Source organism: Taudactylus pleione, unplaced genomic scaffold, assembly GCF_031769625.1.
Source record: "Taudactylus pleione unplaced genomic scaffold, aTauple2 ptg000225l, whole genome shotgun sequence".
Taxonomy (NCBI): domain Eukaryota; kingdom Metazoa; phylum Chordata; class Amphibia; order Anura; family Myobatrachidae; genus Taudactylus; species Taudactylus pleione.
This window is the reverse complement of record NW_028284627.1, coordinates 11,777,428-11,797,566: the sequence shown is the minus strand read 5'-3', so window position 1 is coordinate 11,797,566 and position 20,139 is coordinate 11,777,428. Positions and strand designations below refer to the sequence as shown.

General features: G+C 45.6%; 1 protein-coding gene across 3 annotated transcripts in view; it reads left to right on the top strand.

The window, feature by feature from the left end:
* The window catches only part of LOC148517265 (uncharacterized), a 38,311-nt gene extending 18,399 nt beyond the window's left edge, over positions 1–19,912 (top strand). Inside the window, exons 1-3 of one of the 3 annotated variants that reach the window (XM_088479010.1) lie at positions 1,582–1,611; positions 14,102–14,296; positions 14,976–19,912. In XM_088479010.1, coding sequence (XP_088335136.1) covers positions 14,216–14,296; positions 14,976–15,974 — 1,080 coding nt within the window. In that variant the 5' untranslated portion in view covers positions 1,582–1,611; positions 14,102–14,215 and the 3' untranslated portion in view covers positions 15,975–19,912. Of the gene's footprint in view, positions 1–1,581; positions 1,612–14,101 lie in introns of those variants that run through there. The other 2 variants (XM_088479009.1, XM_088479011.1) reach the window with 2 other exon arrangements.
* The last annotated feature ends 227 nt before the right edge of the window (positions 19,913–20,139 follow it).

Genomic DNA, 20,139 nt, shown 5'->3' with positions numbered 1-20,139 from the left:
TTTTTTTTTTTGGAGGGGGGGGGGTCACCATGAGTTATAGCACCGGGTGACACCAGCCCTAGTGACGCCTCTGCCTCACAGACAGCTCTTTCCTCACAGACAGCTCTTTCCTCACAGACAGCTCTTTCCTCACAGACAGCTCTTTCCTCACAGATAGCTATTTCCTCACACATAGCTATTTCCTCACACATAGCTATTTCCTCACAGATAGCTATTTTCTCACAGATAGCTATTTTCTCACAGACAGCTCTTTCCACACAGATAGCTATTTCCTCACAGACAGCTCTTTCCTCACAGACAGCTCTTTCCTCACAGACAGCTCTTTCCTCACAGACAGCTCTTTCCTCACAGACCGCTCTTTCCTCACAGACCGCTCTTTCCTCACAGACCGCTCTTTCCTCACAGACCGCTCTTTCCTCACAGACCGCTCTTTCCTCACAGACCGCTCTTTCCTCACAGATAGCACTTTCCTCACAGATAGCACTTTCCTCACAGATAGCACTTTCCTCACAGATAGCACTTTCCTCACAGGTAGCTATTTCCTCACAGACTTTTTCTCTTCCCTCCTATTCTTTTGTTCCCCACCTTTTTGTACCTTGTCCTTTTCTCTCCATTCCTGTCAGGCCCCCTCTTTTTGCTCCCCTCTTTGATAATGCCCCATCCACACCGCAATGCCCCCCCACCCCGCCGTTTGGTTGGTGCTCACCTTGTCGGCTGCTTCCCCATATGGCCTCCGGACATGGCTGGCGAGAGGTGCGGCGGCCGGGCTTGGCACCCTCTGCCCGCTCAGCTCTCCAGCCCTAAGCGGAGCAGCGCGCCGGGCTTCCCCGGCCGCTAGCCCCACCCCTCTCATAGCGGTGGCCATTTTAGATGCTGAGGAGGTTTTAACCTCCTCAGATTCCCCCCTCTCGGGCTAAAGGGGGATTTCTGCAGCGCCCACTGCGCAGACCTCCCCTGGGAGCCAGGCTGGCAGCATATTAAGCCCCATGCAGCCTCCACCCACCCTGTGTTTCACTTCCCTGGGCCATTTTTACTGCAGACTAGAGCATCCCCTTCTGGGAGCGCTTGGCCCAGATAAATTGCGCCAATATTGCCCCCCCACCTGCCGCAGCTAATACGCTGGCAGGGCCGCAGGTTTGTAATTACGGGCCTAGCCCCACCCCCAATCCTGCTTTTTGTTTTGCCCCTTATTTCTATCCGGAAGCTTACCAGCAGCCATTCCCAAACCCATTCATGGGCATGAGCTACCAATTTTACGCCCCTTCATATTCGCAGGTGCCTTGGCATTTTGCACAGCAGTACACATAAGGCCCGGGCATTTTGCCCATGTGCCCCAATAGGTTCAGTCTTCCTGGACAGCACTCAGGCTAACGGACGGTGCCCCTCCCGCACCCGTTACTACGCGTGCACCTTCTGCTCTTGCCCCTAATGCCAGTGTGTCAAGCCCACAGGTTCCTTTAAGTCAGCCGTTGGTGTCCGCATTGACTTCCGGGGATGTCGTGGCAGATGAGCGTTTGTCTTCGTGTCAAAGCGCGGTGGGCGCACAGCACAACGAGGGACAAGCCTCCACTTCCAAGGATGCTCCTTTGATCCCATCGGCATCTGGAGCAGGTGAGATGCGCGCAAGCTTATGAAATACTTTGTGCCCATTGCTCAAACACGGCAATGTTGAGGTGTTAGGTCCAAGATCAGGGAGCGAATACAAAAAGGTCTATATATCGACATGTTCACAATCACACATGACACTAAGAAGGCGTTAGACGCAGCGAAGAAGCTGGGGTGGCAGCTGAGGAGGCCAGGAGGAGCTATCAGAATTTGCTTACTGGTATGTATGTGTTTGCTGCATGCTACATTGAGACTCGCCCGGCTGAATGTATGAATGTGCTAAAGTACTTACATTTAGTACAGGGCATGCAGGTGTCAGCTAGGCTTGATGTTTGGAGGCAGTACGATGAGCTTTTTAGGAAAAAGTAGTATGGCCAGAAAGTTTTTAGTTTTGGATGTGGAGGTGTGGCTGGAAGTTATGCAGCAGGCCCGAACAACTCTTGAACCTACTGTTGGGCGTAAACACCCCTTTCCAACCCACCCAGGATTGAATACTGAAGGGAAAGGGAAGTGCTACGCGTTAATAACGCCCCGTGGGTAACAGAGGGACTAGCTGCCGCTACCAGCATGTCTGCATGCTTGGTGGGAGAGGTTACCCAGCGAAGGAATGCAGTCGTCCCGGGGGTCATTCAGCAGGAAAAAGGGATCAGCGTGCGGGGGCTAAGTAGAGCTGTAGCTCCAATTAAGGTGGAAGTGTTAGAGCGCGGGATTTAGGTTACCATTAATTCGTCCGGATCTAGTTGTAGCTAAAAGGAATTTGAAGTCAGCTAGGGAATTTTCGGAGGTCGTGTCACTTTTACCTCAACACTAGTGGAGGATCTTTGCATTTATCCGCTGGGTGTGGTACCAAAGAAGGAACAAGGAAAGTGCAGGTTGATACAACACCTGTCTTACCCGGAAGGAGGGTCAGTAAATGACACCTTAGATCCAGTCGATTGTAGTGTCACCTTCCAGTCGATTGAGGATGCACTTAGTTTTGTGCAGGATTTTGGGAATGGGGCTTTGTTTGCAAAAAATTGATATTGAATCGGCTTGCAGTTGCTCCCTTTACATCCCGAGTCATTTAGGTACATGGGTTTTCGGATAGGCGATTCATTTTACGTATATAAGTGTATACCTATTGGCTGTTCTATTTCTTGTTCCTTTTTTGAGTGTTTTAGCTCTTTTTTACAGTGGTGTCTCCAAGCGGGTAGAGGCCAGTCAGGCGTCACTCATTATCTTGACGGCTTTCCTTTGGTAGGACAGGCCGATAGCGCAGTCTGTAGCGAGCTGCTGTTTTCGGCTCATGCGCTTTTTAGGTTAATGTGGGTTCCCATTGCGCACAAAAAGGCGGAGGGGCCAGTTACTAAGTTGGCTTACCTAGGTATTGAAATTTACACTGATTTGGGTTTGTGTAGGCTCATCTGTGAAAAGTACGCAAGATTAGCGTTTTGTTAGCGATTTTGTGTCCGTTAAGAAAATATCTTTGAAGCAGCTGCAGTCCCTACTAGGTGACTCAATTCAGCTTGTCGCGTCATTCCCATGGGTAGGGGTTTTTGTCGCAGGCTGGAGCGAGCCTCCGCAGGCGTCAAAAAGGCTCACCATATGATCCGCCTTTTGCCAATATGAAGGAGGATTTTAAGGTATGGTTGAGTTTCCTACAGGAATTTCATGGGGTTCGCGTTTGGCTCACTTCGTCTGTGGCTAATTACGAACTTCAATTGTTCACAAACGCATCGGGGCTTTGGGTTTAGGAGCATTTTTTGAGGGTGAATGGTGCGCAGAGGCTTGGCCCGATTAGTGGCATTCGAAGGGTTTGACTTGTAACTTACTGCTGTTGGAACTATTTCCAATTGTGGTAGCAGTTGGGCTGCGAGGATTAGCAATCGGAAAATCATATTTTGGTGCGACAAATTGGGGGTGGTTCAAGCTATTAACAATCAGAGGTTGGTCAGCCCCCAAGTGCTACAGCTACTTAGACATTTAGTTTTTGTCTGTATGCTTAGGAATATTGATTTTACAGCCAAGCATGTCCAGGGTGTTGAGAATGAGGTTGCGGATGCGTTGTCTCCTTTCCAATGGGTTAGGATTAGGTTACTGGCCCCGTCAGCTGGGATTCACGGTTTGCTTTATCCTGATTCTGTCTGGCAGATCATGAATCCGGCATTGAAGGACTCACTCTGAGAGCACTTGCTCCAGGTACGTGGAGGTCCTTTGCCGCAGCGTGGGATGAATGGCGGGTTTTTTCTGGCAAAGACAGAAGCCAGTAAAGATCCGCATGTCAGTATGTCTGAGTTTGTATGGCGCGGGTGAATGGTTTGACTGATCCTACCAAGTAATTTATTATTTCTAAAGCGCTGAGGGGTTGGGCGAGGGAGCAAGCGGCTTCATGAGCAGACGTCTTTGGGCGATTCGTGTAGGCCAAAAGATGTGGGTATGTTGAGAGATTTAGTTTTGGAAATCAGGCATAAGTAAGGGTGATTTTGAAGTGGCCTTGATCAGTTTGTCCTTTGCGCTGGCGTTTTTCGGTGCTTTACAGGTTGGGGAGTTAGTAGCAGCAAATAAAAAACCAGCCAACACAGGGTTGCTAATGGGTAATTTGTAGTTAAGGCTAATTTAAATTTGATAAAAAACAGATCAGATGGGTAGGGGGCGTTGTATTCCTGTCCCCTCGCATCTGGAGCCAAGCATCTGCCCAGTAACGCTAGCTAACAGGTATAATCAGCAGCGTCTAAATGGGGGGGGCTCAATGGCTTATTCATGAAGATCTCCCAAGTTCCAGTATCTAAGTTCCAGTTTGCAAGTGTGTTCAATAGATGCCTGATAGTTTTGGACCGTGTTGATTGAAGAGTACGGCACCCATTCATTGGGGCAACAAATTGCGCAGCAGCGTCAGGTTCTTTCACGGAGGCAACCAAGCACTTAGGTAGATGGAAGTTTTCAGCTAACAAGAGTTATATATAAGGGGCAATAAATTGCAGAAGTAATGGCGCTCCTGGCGAGTTTGTTTTTTGGGAAACCCAGTGCCTTATGCTACCCGCCACTAGAGGGGGTTTGGAGTTCTTTTCACTTTTGCCCTCAAATCAGCATAAGAGGTTTTGTGTCGTTCACCTCCATCTGGGTCGCCCAAACAACTCAATTTCCCTCCTTCCTGTTTGAGTTTGTATTATTATATTATGTTAATGTTTAGGTATACAATTTTTTCCCATCACGTTATTTGAGGAGAGATTGCCGGGTGTGGACTGTTGGGCATTCTTTTGTGTACTGGGCTAAGGTCTAGCTGTGCTACCTTAGCCCCTTTTAAGTTCCCCCCCTTTTTAAGGTACGTTGGATTGGATTGAGAGGTTTCAAGTGGAGAGGCTTTTCGGACCTTCTTTGGCAGTCTGAAAGCAAAGTGGAGGACCCCTGACTGTTTAGTAGTGCACTAAGGTGGTAATGACCTTGGCACGTGTAAGGGAGTGGAACTGATACTCGCCATTAAGCGGGATTAGAAGTTGATACTGGAATGCTGGCCACAGGTTAAGATTTGTTGGTCTGAAATAATTCTGAGGAGGTTCTGGAGTGGCACTCAGGGTGGGGCAGTCCTAAACAGAGTTAGAAGGAAGCGAGCGCTGCGGTGTTTAAGTTTTTGATGGTTTGAGATGGGCGTTTTTATCAAGCGCCCTCGTCTTCCCTATGTGGAGGCGCATTTATATAGGCCAGATGGAGTGCACCTCACCGAAGGAGGTTTGGAGTTTTTTATCTCGGATATCTTTGCTTCTTTGGAATAGTTTGGAGGGGCTAGGTGTTCTTTGGTGGCGGAACGTGGCCATGTTGTCCACGTCGTTGGCGGAAAGCAGTGCTCCTCGGCGGCTCAATTTAGCGCGGCAGAGCTTGGCTAGCATTCCCCCTTTGAGAGAGGCGAGTCGGTTACTACTTTAGGGGGGACCAGGTCTTCATCCTAGGGAGGGACCAGCACTGTGCCAGTTAAGGGGAGGTGGTACTACCCAGGATAGCTTGCGCACGGGGTGGAAAACTCCACCCCATTTTTGGTAAAGCAAATAATTATTATGAGCTGTAGACCGAGGTAGCACTGCTTTTGCGCCACCAGGACTAATTAATTCAATTCTATTCTGATCTAAATAAATTTGGCTGTGACCTCTTTTTTCCAATTCTATACAGTTGTCTGTGTCTTATTTATTAGTTAAGTTAAGCTTAAGAGTGGTGTTTAAAATAATAAAACTATGGGTGACTTAAAATATTCGAATGCTTAATAAGCTTGAGAAGATATAAGCACACTGTTTTTTATTTGGTACAGTACTAGTTAGAGCTGGTTTTGTTGTTAGTTTATAATTGGTAGAGGTCAGTTGCCAATCATTATCGGTTAGCCTATTAGCTGCCCCGTCGAGGCGGGGTTTAGCAATGGTATATTAGGGCTGGAGGAGGAGTCAATTGCCTCTTTCCAGTTTGTGATCCCACCCACCCACCCGGCATATTGAAGAATTGGTTTGTACCAATATTTATTCATTGTGAGAAATTGTTTGTACCAATATTTATTCATTGTGAGAAATTGGTTTGTACCAATATTTATTCATTGTGAGAAATTGGTTTGTACCAATATTTATTCATTGTGAGAATTGGGTTTGTACCTATATTTATTGAAATTGGTTTGCACCAATATTTATGCAGTGTGAGCATTTGGTTTGTACCAATATGTATCATTGTGAGAATTGGTTTATACCAATATTTATTGAAATTGGTTTGTACCAAGACGTATTCGTTGGAGTATATTATGTTCTTTTCTCCAGCAGGTGAGGCGCAGCAGGCGGAAAGCAGTGCTCCTCGGCGGCTCAATTTAGCGCAGCAGAGCTTGGCTAGCATTCCCCCTTTGAGAGAGGCAAGTCGGTTACTACTTTAGGGGGGAACCAGTTCTTCATCCTAGGGAGGGACCAGCACTGTGCCAGTTAAGGGGAGGTGGTACTACCCAGGATAGCTTGCGCACGGGGTGGAAAACTCCACCCCATTTTTGGTAAAGCAAATAATTATTATGAGCTGTAGACCGAGGTAGCACTGCTTTTGCGCCACCAGGACTAATTAATTCAATTCTCTTCTGATCTAAATAAATTTGGCTGTGACCTCTTTTTTCCAATTCTATACAGTTGTCTGTGTCTTATTTATTAGTTAAGTTAAGCTTAAGAGTGGTGTTTAAAATAATAAAACTATGGGTGACTTATATGTTGTGATTCATATATTAAAATTTGTGTATACTATTGAAGCCTTCTGTTTACCAACAGACAGCAAACCTTATTCATTTGGTATCCTATTCATTATATACAGTGTTTAGCACAGTAAACCCTTTTGTTCTAGTTAATTGCAGACTCCGGGCTGAGTAGTAGTAGAATACAGAGCAGTAGCCCCTTGACAGACAGCAGCATAGCACCCCTGCTCACCTACGCTGATGACAGGTGTGGCTAACATGCACAAGAAAAAAAGGTTTTTTTTTTTTCACAGTGGTGGGGAAAACCCCTGAAAGAGGCTGCAGCCCCTTGACAGACAGCAGCACAGCACCCCTGCTCGCCTACGCTGATGACAGGTGTGACTAACATGCACACAGTAAAAAATTGTTTATTTTTATTTTTTCACATTGGGGATGGGTGAAGAGCACCCCTGAAGGACAGAGCACCCCCTGGATAACACAGCAGAACTGCCAGCCTCTACGGACAACAGCCAGCCCCTATGGACTACAGCCAGCCAGCCCCTATGGACAGGACAACATCCAGCCCCTCTATAGACAACAGCCAGCCAGCCCCTATGGACAGGACAACAGCCAGTCCCTATATGGACATTAAGTAGTCCAGCCCCTGAGTGACAACAGTAGCCAGCCCCTATGCACAGTGTCACTCTTCACTCTCCACAGCTGGATTGAAAAATGGCGGCGATCGCGGGACCTTTATAGAATCCAAAACCCGCGAGAATCCGACAGCGGGATGATTATGTTTTGCCTCGTTTTCAGATCTGTGTCAGGTGGGAGAATCTGAGCCGACTCGGATCTGACTCAGATCCCCTTAGTTCAGGTGGGTTCGGATCTCTGGGATCCGAATCCGCTCATCTCTAATTACTCGTGGCATTTTGTGGTGAGTGAACACTAACTCACTATTGGAGTTTGCAGCTGAATATACAGTATATCTAGGGCAGTCAGATAGGTAGAGGGTGACTACTATTTACTGGGGGATGGGAGGGGTGTGCACAGTGCTGAATCTTTGCTCTGGGTGACAGAAACCCTAGCTTCACCCTTGCGGTATGTCTAAGTGCTGCTGGAATTGGGGTGTTTGTAGTGAATGCGAGCGGAGGGTGGCACCAACAACTATCTAGCCTCCGAGCTCCTGGTATGAACTTACGTCACTGTCTGTTTACATTGCCCAGGTGTTGCAAAAGCCATTAAATACCTGTCTTCATATTTGCAGTAGTTAATGTAACAGTAAAAACCAAATAAACCAGAAGCATCTTCTGTATAACCCCTTTTTCTTGTCTTATCTAAAAGTCACTTTTTTCTATAGCTTTGTAACACAGGGATGCAGTAAGGAAGCCGACGGTCAAAATGCCAACTGCCGGCTTCCCGACTGTGCAGTCCTGACAGGGGACTAATGATATGCGTTGAAATCCCAATGCCTATCATTATCCCTACACTGGGAGCCCGACCCCCGGCATACCAAACAAAGGTAAGCCGCGCGGACAGCCGTGACGGGGAGGGTTAGGTTTAGGCATTTACCGGGAGGATTAGGGTGCAGGGAAGTAAGGGTTGGAATTAGGGAACTAAAATGGAAGGTTAGGGAGTAAATAGGACAGGGGAACAGTATTTAACGTTCCCCTGTCAGGATTCCAACCATCGGCAACGTCACTGTACTGATAGCCGGCATCTCCTCCGTCTGTATTTCATACCGATTTCATGTCATCATCATACAACAGAGGTTCATCCAGACTCGTTACCCCCTATGTCCCATCCAGCCTAATGCTTCCTGTGTTAATTCTAGTCTTGTGCTTCCTGTGTCACCTCCTGCATCATGTGTCATTTTAGCCACATGCCCCATGTCACCTCCTGCCCCCTGTGTATTTCCATCCACATCCTCCCCAAGTGTCTCTCCATCTGCCTCATCCCCTGTTTCTCTCCATCCAGGAGCCTTATCACTCTAAGGGGTCTATTCATGAAGCAGAGAAAAGCCCTGTTTAGCTGAAATCAGGGCTCTTCTCTGCTTCATGCAGTTCATGGAGCAAGTTACTGTGGAGAGGTTTATTACTTCTTCAGGGGTGTACCTGCTCCATGCCTGCATCGCATCAACATGGGCACCGAGAGGGGGGGGAGTGGGTACAATTTACTTGGACCCGGGCTTCCAGAGGGGCCCGGCACCCCCCCCCTCCTCTTTCCCTCACAGCAGTCCAGAATACAGCGTGTGCTGGGATGCAGTGGGAGATTGCTCGCGGCTGCTAATCAGCAGCCACAGCAATCTCATGCCTGAGGGGGGGAGTGATCACACGGATCGCGCCCCCCCCTGGCTTTGCGGCAGGCTGAGGGGCTCACAGCGCCACCTCCCCAGTGTTTTTTCTTCTCAAGGGGGTGTGGCCATGCCACTCTTTACTTGGGCCCGGCGGCGCTCTCTACGGCCCTGCGCATCACCATATTTAACGGAAAACTCAGCTGTCCGTTCCTATGCTGCGTACAGATTCACCATCTGAGGATGGCGTAATCTGTACCACAAGCCGAACAGGGCAGGGAAGTTCCATACTTCCCTGCTCTCTGTCCGGCACCCAGAGCTGGCTCCGCCCCTTTTGCTCAGCATCATTTGCAGCAGGTCTGACAATGCATGCGCAGTGAGAATACAGGCATATCGGGCTCCCGACATGTTGGTTTACTCACTTCCCCAGGGACTGTGGAGGGGCCGGATAGCGCATGAAGATGTCGGAGAGGTAAGTATACATGAATGGCTACTAAACTTCACTATATATCACATCAATGTGATGCAATATATAGTGATATTTATCATGAGCCACTTCATGTTCTTTATGAATAGACCCCCAACAGTGTAACAACAGCAACCTCATCCCCATTGTGACTCTCCAGCAGACTCATTCCACCCCTCACTCCCCCTGCATTTCTACAGCAGGCCTCATATCCCCCTCTACATGTCTCTCTGGCTCCAGCTCCCCCCTGTTTGACAACAGCCCCCCCATGTAAGGCCAGTTTCTCCCTGTCACTGCAGCTCTCCCATGCCACTCCAGCCATCCATTTGCCACTCCAAGTCACCCCTGTGTCACTTAAGTTTCACAATGAAACTACAGCCTTGTGGTGCAGAGACCAGGGCCGGATTAATACTGGGGCTGATGGAGCTACAGCTCCAGGCCCACCACCAGAATAGGCCCACAGCAGCATCTGCTGTGTGGGCTGTTACAGATAGGAAAAAAAAATGTCTGCTTCATTAGACTGCCAGTCCATGGCCACGCCCCCTCAACCCCGGCCACAACCACCCTCCTCCCCTTGCCTTTGCTGCTGCGCCGGAAGATCGCAAGCTGGCAGCATAGACGGCGGCGCAGTAGAAGGCTTAATAAGCCTTCCCTGCACCACTAATGCATAGTGACTCGGCGCCGCGTGACGTCACTGCGTGTGACGTCACTAAGATGCCTCTCACCACCACCGCGCCCAGAAGTATCCCACCGGGTTCAGCAGAACAGCCACAGGCTCAGCAGACACAGCGGCTTTTGAAGGCGGCCCGGCAGCGGCAGGGTGTCTGATCCTCCTAACAGAGGTGAGGTATCAGTCCTGCCGCCTAGCTGTTTTTTTCTGATAGCATAAATGTATGTTATGTATAATGCAGTGCAGGCTGTGGCAACAGAGTTTAACAAATATATATATATATATATATATTATACCTAACCACCAACATGACCCATTAGGTACTTATAGGTGTCCTCAAGGTGGCGTGGCCTTGCATATCTATATATATATATATATATATATGTGTGTGTATGTGTGCAGGGATTAAAGTTGGCTTGAACGGGGCGGAACTGCGTTCCGTCTGTTGTAATTGGAGGCAGAACCAGTTCCGCCTCCGTTCTCCCACCTTCCCTGGCCTAAGATACGCTGCGGGCCAGTACTTATATAGATTGCATCTTAAACTGGTATACAGTACCAGTGTGAAGCAGTAAGCGGGATATGCGTTGCAGGACAGCGCCGGACAGGACATTCTGCTGCGCTGGCCTCATGCTACGACCTGCCATTAGGTTACATGCACTCAGCTCTGGCTATCCCCGGGTCCCTTAATTTATCTTTCTCCGTGTTCTCGGCTCAGCTCCTCCTCCCGCTGTCACTGCCTGTGTGAGCTGAGCCCCATCAAGGCACACATTTTTTTGTTTGTCTTATTATATATTAACTTTCTTAAAATGTGTGGTCCCCTGGCCAGCGCTGGGTGATGTCAGGGTACAAAAACGAAAGGGGATCATCATCTATCCACTTCCGCTAGCACTGATCAGGAGCCGGCCTGCCCTGGCCTCATCACTGTTCAATAGAGATGGAGCAGATGGGAGGCCCCGCCTCCTCATTGCCCTAATCTCCGTCTCTCACTGACGGCTGCAGCTGCTGCCTGGGCTGGGTGGGCACACTAGTCTCTTCTCCCAATTAATAGGAGCCGCACTGCCAGGGAAAGTCAGCCACCTCTAATGGACACTCCTCCCAGATCCCAGTAGCAGCCGGAGTTAGAAGGGCTTCTCAGGAGGCTGCTGTGTGAGCGTGCAGTGCTGCAGCGAGTATTCGGGCCCGGCAGAAATGGTACAGCAGCAGGTGTTCCAATCCCAGTGTTTGCACCTTCTCCAGCCTGGTTCCCCACCATTACTGACCCACTCATCCCAGTAACTCCCATCCTGCCAGCCTAGTGTCCTCCCCAACCAGCTCACTGCATATCTTTCACTGCCCACCCACATAGAACCCCCCCCAGCCAGTACAGTCGCAGTGCTCAAAGTAATTCAGCCTAGAGTCCCCGTCCCCCCCGCACACTCTATCTCACTGGCCCCTTCCCATCCTGCCCACTACCCCATCCCCGTCCACTCCAGTGACCCCCCTCATTCATCCCAGTGTACCCCCTTCAGCTTAGTGTTCCTCCCTCCCACCCCTATCTCACTGCCCCACTTCCAGATACAGCCTTGAACCTCCCCATTCACAATGCCCCCACATCTAGCACAGTGTCCTCATCATCTTATTGGCCCCCTATCCCACTGTCTCCCACATTGCCAGCCCAGTGTCTCCTCCCTTAACTCCCCAACCAGCCCGCTGAACCCACAGCAAGAACCCCCAGTCAATCCAATCAGTGCCCCCACTATTCAACAATTTTTTTTATAAACCTTGTCCTTGTTCTGCAATGTTTTGTACTGTAATTCACTTTTTTGGGGGGGCTCATACCCTGTTTATGTACGCCGGAAGGTGCTGCAGAGACTGTGGCACCATAAAAATAAAGCATAATAATAAAATTGGTCATTGCTTTGGAGTGCTAGCCTCACTCTCGTTCTTTAAATCAGTCTCCTCCTGCACTGCTATATGGATGTATGTGTGACTATATACAGTATAGGTGTATGGTTCACAATCACACTTGAAGGGGAGGGGCTAGGGGTGTGGCATCTGCCAGGTAGTCAGGAAAGGGAGGGGCACGGGGTGTGTCACCCATTGGATATATATAGGACCACTTTAAGCACAGTACAGTATGTGTATATATTATAAATAAATATATATACTGTGTATGTGTATATATTATATATAGAGAGCATGTATGATTTTTGGATGTTGGAATAAATGTCAAAAAAGAGCGCAATATTTGTATGATATAGGAAGGGGCAGGTGCATGATTAAAAAAATTTTCAGGGTGCATTCAAATTTAGGGACTCTGGGCTTGATTCAGCCCTGCTCGCAAGCGGGTCTATGGCTGGCCAGTGCGCACACACCGCATGCACACTGCGCGTGCGCGAGCACCGGAGCGAGCGGGAAATCACTTGCTCCGGGGCTCGCAACAAAATGGGGCGGCTGTTGATGTTGATCGACAGCTCGCCCCATTTTGTAAGTGGGGAGGGGGGGTGGCTGGCCAAACGGAGGTGTTCCTGAAGGAACGCCTGCCATTTGTGGGCGGCCCTACTGACATCACTAGTGATGTCAGTAGTTAAGCTTCCTGCTCTAGTAAAGCGGGAAGCTCACTGGGGCTTGCGGGAACGAGACCCTACCACAAGGGTCTCGTCGCAAGCCTGATGGTCGCGACCAGCAATGCGAGCGGCCAGGAGGCCGGCTCCAAAAAAAAAAACGCAGAGATTCAGAGCGAGCGCTCTGAAAAAGCGTCCGACTCTGAATCAGGGCCTCATTTATCAACAAGTTTTATCATCTTGTTACATATGATAAATGGTGCTCCAGCCATTCAGCTCCAACTATCATATTTCAAATAGATGACAGTTGGGAGCTGATTGGATGGAGCACCATTATCATATGCAACAAGTTTTACCACTCTTTATGAATGATAAAACTCATTGATAAATGAGGCCCTTAATCCTTACCAAGCTCAATGCCTACACTGCACTTTACGCTAAAGGGAGTTTCCATTCGGCTAATGCAAAAATCCATGCGCCTGCAAGCAGGAAGCCGCTCAACCCACTGTTTTTCTGTTCGGAGCCACAAGTGTCATCATTAGTACCGGCACCAGGGAGATTGAGATAGCTGAAGGTAGACGGGTAGCTATGCCCTCGATGGTGCTAGCCACACCCCTTGGCACAGACCACACACCCCACATCACTGGTCACACCCCCACATCAGAGGCCACACCCCTACCATGCTGATCACACCCCCTGCAGCATCACACAATAGGCCCTTCATAAATTTCAGCTCCAGGCCCATGTGGACCTTAATCTGGCACTGGCAGAGACAGCCTGCGTTCCTGGAAACGGGGGCATGTTGCCTCTGTTTTCTGCATTCCCATAAACGGGGGCATGTAGCCCCCGTTTTCTAGGAGTGGCAAGGCTAGGATCTGCATCCATGGACGCAGACTTCCTGGCCTTGCATGATGACAGAACACGGCCAGCTTCAGCTACCGCAGCCTGGCCAAAGGTGCAACCATCGCGATCGATGGTTGCAATGGTGATCCCAGACTGCAACCTTGGTCGCAGCCTGGGATCACAGATGCAGCAAGAAGATTTCAGGCACCTTCTGCTGCATTTGCATTTTAGGAAGGACAGAATTACAAAACTGCTTGTGTGTGGCTTTGCAATTCCATCCTATGCCGAATCAGGCCCCGAGTGCCCTGCGCTTTACTTCGCACAGTGGAGTCTATTCGTAGAGCAGGGAAATACCGTGTTTTGCAAATATTTATGTGTATTTTAATAAAATGAACAATAGCTTTCGGGTTTTCATTAAATTACCCCATCCCCCATACCACCATATTACATTGGGCTTATGTTGTGGGCTTTATCAGATTGTTTTGGGCTTGTTTTTCACTCAAGAGTTGCTTGTTTCTCATTTCAGAGTTGGCAACAGTGTCACAGACAGGATCAGATTACACTGCAGAAAGCCAGGCAGCTGCTCACCTGTCATCCTCCCCCGCGGCTCCTGTTTTACAGCACTGAGCCGCCACTGAAAATGGGGCTGACCCGGAAAAACTGGCACCCTGCCTGCATTTTGTCTGATTGCCAGAATCACTGGCTACTATTCATCTGTGGGGTGAATCTCAGTTTGTATTGTGTTTCTGTATAGAGCTCCTATCGGTTCTTTGTATTATTATATGCTTCATTTCCATGAATTAGTAGCTATAAGATATAATTACAATGTATCCATGATATGAAGACTAGTGTCATGTACTTTTCCTGGAAGGTAGTTCTGACAGAGATTGGAGGTTTGCTGCTGTAGGATGAATACTAGATCAACTAGACATAGACCAGGGGGTATTGTATGTCCATGCAAAATGCTGGGGTAGCCCCTTTGGTTCAGTCACTCTGAGCAAGTCACTGACTCGGGATCCAGCAACAGAGCCCAAGACCATAATGCTTCCTCCTCTGTTTGATAGTTTACAAGCCACCTATTCCCAGCGTATTTAAGACCGAAGTTTAAAAAGGCAATATTTGTAATAGCAATACACCCCATAACATCATAGATAATTCTTAAAATGAATTATTGTTATTGTAAGCTTGGATATGGTTTTACTGCCATCTAGTGACTAGAGGATTACTTACTTTTTATAGTAATACTGAATTGTATGATGGTGAAATGAGGTGAGGCTATGATATTATATAACACCAATCTCTGAGGATGCTCCTTAGAATAGAGACAAGATGTGATCCCGTGTGCATTTCTCTTTATTCTCTGCCAGGACTGATTAATAAATGGTGACTTCCCCTTTCAGTCTCTTTGTCATATCCTGCAAAAAGAAGTCAACCTTTTTTCTCCGGAGAATACAAGTGCACCAGTACAGATTTTTAAAGAACTGGTATCTCGGGATATGGATCAACTCTTTGTAGAAAATTCACTCAATAAGAATATATATCAAAATATTACTGAATCAGAAAAACAAGCTCTGCATGAGATGCGACAATGGAACCATTTAATCATTAAACCCTCAGACAAAGGAGGCAATATTGTCCTTTGGCCCAAGGACAAATATGTAAAAGAGATTAAGCGTCAACTACAGGATGTCTCTTGCTATACACAACTGATGTTTGACCCTACAGACAAATTTCACGTTCAGTATGACAGAATGATTCAGAGAGCCCTCTATGATAATGTGATCACTAAGAGTGAATCAGATTTTTTGCAGGTAAAAAACCCTAAGATTCCCACCTTTTATGCACTCCCCAAAGTGCATAAAAATAATAACAATCCCCCAGGTAGACCAATTGTCTCTGGGATAGGGAGTCTGACAGAACAGGGAAGCAGGCTCCTAGACTTACATCTGAGGGATCATGTACTATCTCTTCCATCGTATTTAAAAGACACCAGGGATGTATTACAGCAAATACATGGCATCAAATTAGGAGAGAAACATCTTTTGATATCCATAGATGTTCAATCTTTATACACCTCCATAATACATCAAAATGGTCTATCAGCAATACGATACTTCCTGGAAATGACCAGCCATGGGAAATTTAATGAATTCTTGATCGAACTACTTTCTTTCATTTTACACAAAAATTACTTTACCTTTGAAGACAAATTCTTCCTCCAGACCAGGGGCACAGCCATGGGTTCCACCTGCGCACCCACCTATGCCAATTTATTTCTCGGCTGGTGGGAGCGCGAGGTGGTCTTCGCAGAAATTAACGACAAATACACACAACATGTATTGCATTGGCTGAGATATATCGATGATATATTGGTCATTTGGGGAGGCGAAGAATATTAATTTTTGGAGTTTATGGATATTTTAAATACTAATCAACTCAATTTGAAATTCACTTGGGAAATAAGTAATAAGAGTATCCCCTTTCTTGATCTGAGAATCAACAAAGAGAGTGACGGAGAACTCACCACTAATCTTTATAGGAAAGCAACAGCAACCAACAGTCTCCTATTTGAAGAAAGCTGCCATTTCCCGCCTACAATTTCCAACTTACCCAAGGGCGAATTTCTACGCCTCAGGCGGAATTGCTCAAAAGAGGAGGACTTCAAGAGCCAGTGCGAAGATCTCTCTTCTAGATTACAAAACAGAGGCTATAGTAAACGCTCGATCAAGAAAGCTAGGTACTTGGTGTCAAAGATTGACAGGGATACCCTCGTTTTCCCCAAACCCAAGATCAAAGCGAAACAAGAAATAAGATTCGTTGGGGAGTTTAGCAGGGATTGGGACAAACTTGAAAAGATTATTCAGAAGCACTGGCCGATCCTCTTGTTAGACACGGATCTACAAACCCACTTAAAAACAGAAGTATCCATGAGCTGGAGAAGAGCCAAAAATCTGGGGGATTTACTCACCCACAGTCATTATCAACATATGCCGAGAAAAAAACCCAAGGTGGTGGGCACCTTTTCATGTGGAGGCTGCAAAGCCTGTAAATACATGGGCTTGACTCATCCCTTACAGGACAAGTATGGCAAAAACATTCGGATACGTGAGTTCTTCAATTGCAATACAACAGGGGTTATTTACTGCCTAATCTGTACCTGTGGATACAAATATGTGGGCATGACCACCAGAGCTCTAAAGGTGAGGGTACTAGAACATGTCAACAATATCAAAAATGTCAGGTCAGATACTGCTAAGATGAAGAAACTAACCTCAGTATCCAGACATTTTTTACTTAGACATAACTGTGTCCCGGACGAACTACGGGTAACCTGCCTAGAAAGAGTTAGAATGGGCATTAGAGGAGGAGATTTGAGCTTAGCCCTCCTACAAAAGGAAATAGAATGGATCTTTAACCTGGATACGATAACACCAAGGGGCATGAATGAATACAATAGCTACAGTCCCTTTTTGTAAGTTCTCAGTGAGTTGAGAACACATGTTTGCTCATCATACCGTCTGAATATTTTTTTCAATATATTTTTTTCAATATTGATTTAGGTACTTTCCTACTTATTCGTCCCACTTTCACTTCTTTTCTATTTCTAAAATCATAGGGGTCACTGGCTGTTGGCATGTTTGTCAACACACTTTGACACACTTAATACACATCTATAGGTGGTACATCTTGCTCCTTTGCACGTTATACCACCCACTCAAGCTAGTACGTAAATAGGTGTACTAAGCACTACACCCTTGTACTGTATCACTTTATAATAGGTAATATATAACTTTTTCTTGCACTCATTCTGTACTAATGTACTTATTAACTCACCTTGTATTTATTTTTATTTCTTATTCACTTTTGTCACCACCACTTTTATGTGTATTCACTAACTTCTTTTCACTATACCTAAAATACCAGGTCGACTTATCTAACTTTCATAGAATATATACACCAGCAGTTATTCCTCATCTATTACACACAGCAATTGACCTATTATGATTATCCAATTTTTCAATTTTTTCTAAATGTTCTCTATATTTCTTTTATATATTTTTCTTAAACAAATAATGTTATTACACGATTGGGACATAGCATCTTTCAACTTCTCTTATTATATATTTATTTATTCATATAGAAACATTTTTTTAATATTATCTATATTCTACAGTGAACTCATATCCTCTTCCATAGTACATCTTTTGTATCCCAGTAATATAATAAAAAATAAAAAATTTTGATTCAGCAGTAGGATCCTCTTTAACAGTGGGAATTTAAATTATTTCCTTATGCTCTTTAAAGACGTGCGCTATATCTAAAAACGATTATTAAAAGCGCTATTAGGAAGTCAAAATAGATTGTATAGAGCCAAGATTTAAGAAGGGAATATCTTTTACCTGTTTATAATATTATATTATAGGAACAACTTATCGTGAGTTTTTATGCATGGGAGGTTGCTATGTTAAACATAGAAAAATACCATTTAGTTATTTTTACCTCTGAATACAATGACAATAAAGGTTCTCTTGTCTATTGGCTAAGTACTCTGACAATCAGACCCAACGAGGCTGCTATTGGCTACTTGCCGATTGGTTATAGGCCCTGTGTATCACAAGACTCTGAGATACGATTGGACCATGCAGAGTTTAACTACACTGACTCACCTGGGACTGCTGATGCAGTAACCACTTCCTCCGTGAACAAGCCTTATCGGCGAAACGCGCATCGGCGGGAGGGTGCCTGCGCTGGTGCCACGCAGGACACCCCATCTACAGTCAGTATACACTGCTTTAATATTGTCTGCTGTTGCTCCCTTTGGGAGACCTCTGCCCTCTATGCCAGGACCTGGCTTTTGGCTGTGCGGCGACTGCCCCGTTCAGGTATGGGGGATGGTAGTGGTACATCACAGGTATGACATTTATATCTAAACACTAGGACTAATGTCTACCCACAGACCACATGTCCTTACACTATCAGAGTGGTATTTTGTAACAGCGGATTAGGATCCAGTATGCTATTCACTATCCAATTGCTGTAAAACACCTACACGCTGACTATGCTTATCAGGTGATTATTAAGTACCAGGACCCCCCTTTTTTTCATTGTGCAATTACCAGGTTTGGGCACTTTTTGGAAAATATTGGTTACCTTTTATAGGTTGGGCGTAACTTGCAATTAACTCAGTTACTAAATAATAAAGGGAATATATATGACTATTGTGAACGATTGTGTGCTGAAGTACAACATTTGATTAACATTAGAAACTTTTTTATCTAAGACGTTATCCATTCCATTGTATCACGTTCACTACTATTAACTTCATTTAGCTTATATAGGTGAGATGCTCCTTCTGGTCAATTAAGCATTTGGTTAAAAGGCAGCTTATGCCATTTCTTTGAATAAATTGTATGCACTAAGAATAATATTTTTTTTCCTATGAACATCAGCACACGATATTCAATGAAACTTTTATATCATCGTTTATTAGTTCAGGGTGATTAATAAACTATCTTGCATATTTTATGTTAAAAAAATTTTCATAGCAGCTACTCTTTGTTCATTATTATCCATTTGGGTGACATTACAAACAAAGTTTCTCAAATTGAGTTTATGTATACTTCTATTTTGATGTGAGTGAGAGAAACCTCACTATTATAGGATTTATCTACCTATATATTACCCCTAAAACCCACCTGAGACCGTTCAGTATATATGAGTACATTATGATACCCTCATCCTGTGTTTTTGTTAATTTACCAAGATTAGTTTAAGAGTATTCATTCATGATGGGTTACTAACTAATCCTTACTATCTACTCTATTAACTGATGACAATCTCATTCAAAGTAACTCTCTCATTAGGGGTCCAATGCACAGAGTAAGACCCCTAAAAGCAGAAGCGAAATAGTGAGCAACGTTGCGGTTACACTGTTGTTTCTAGGGGTAACATTGCTACCAAATGATCTCTCACCCCTCATAGATGGCTTTGCTAAGTGAGGGGAAGTAGAATTATAGGTGGATCGATCCTCACCCCGACCGTCCTGTTACTTCTTTCTTTTAAGCAACATGTTATACTGACTGTTGAGATTCCATTAGTACTATTTAAGTATTTTATGTTTATTATACTGCTTTAGATGTTCGCTGTTTATTTGATGAATCATTTAGAATATGTGACTATGTTCTCTATTTGTTACCTATTGAACTTTATGTTGATTTAAGGGGTCGTCTATAAAATAGGATGCTTTACTGAATTAGCATACACCTATAGATCTCTTGATTTACCACATTTGGTTACGTTTATGTTATATGTTTAATGTCTAGTCTTTTGTTCTTTGTCATAGGAATATTAAGTTTACCATAATAAAGGTTATGTTTTAATTATTTCATTGATCATTTTCTATTAAGAGTGCTCACATAATAGAGTTTCTTTTCTTCTTTTTCTTATAAATCTTTGTCATATCATGCTGGTTATTTCCCAGGAATAATGCAGTGAGACAATAAGCCAGTGTGTCTGAGCAAGCAGCATGGTATTGGCAAATGTGGTAATGTTACTGCCAAGAGA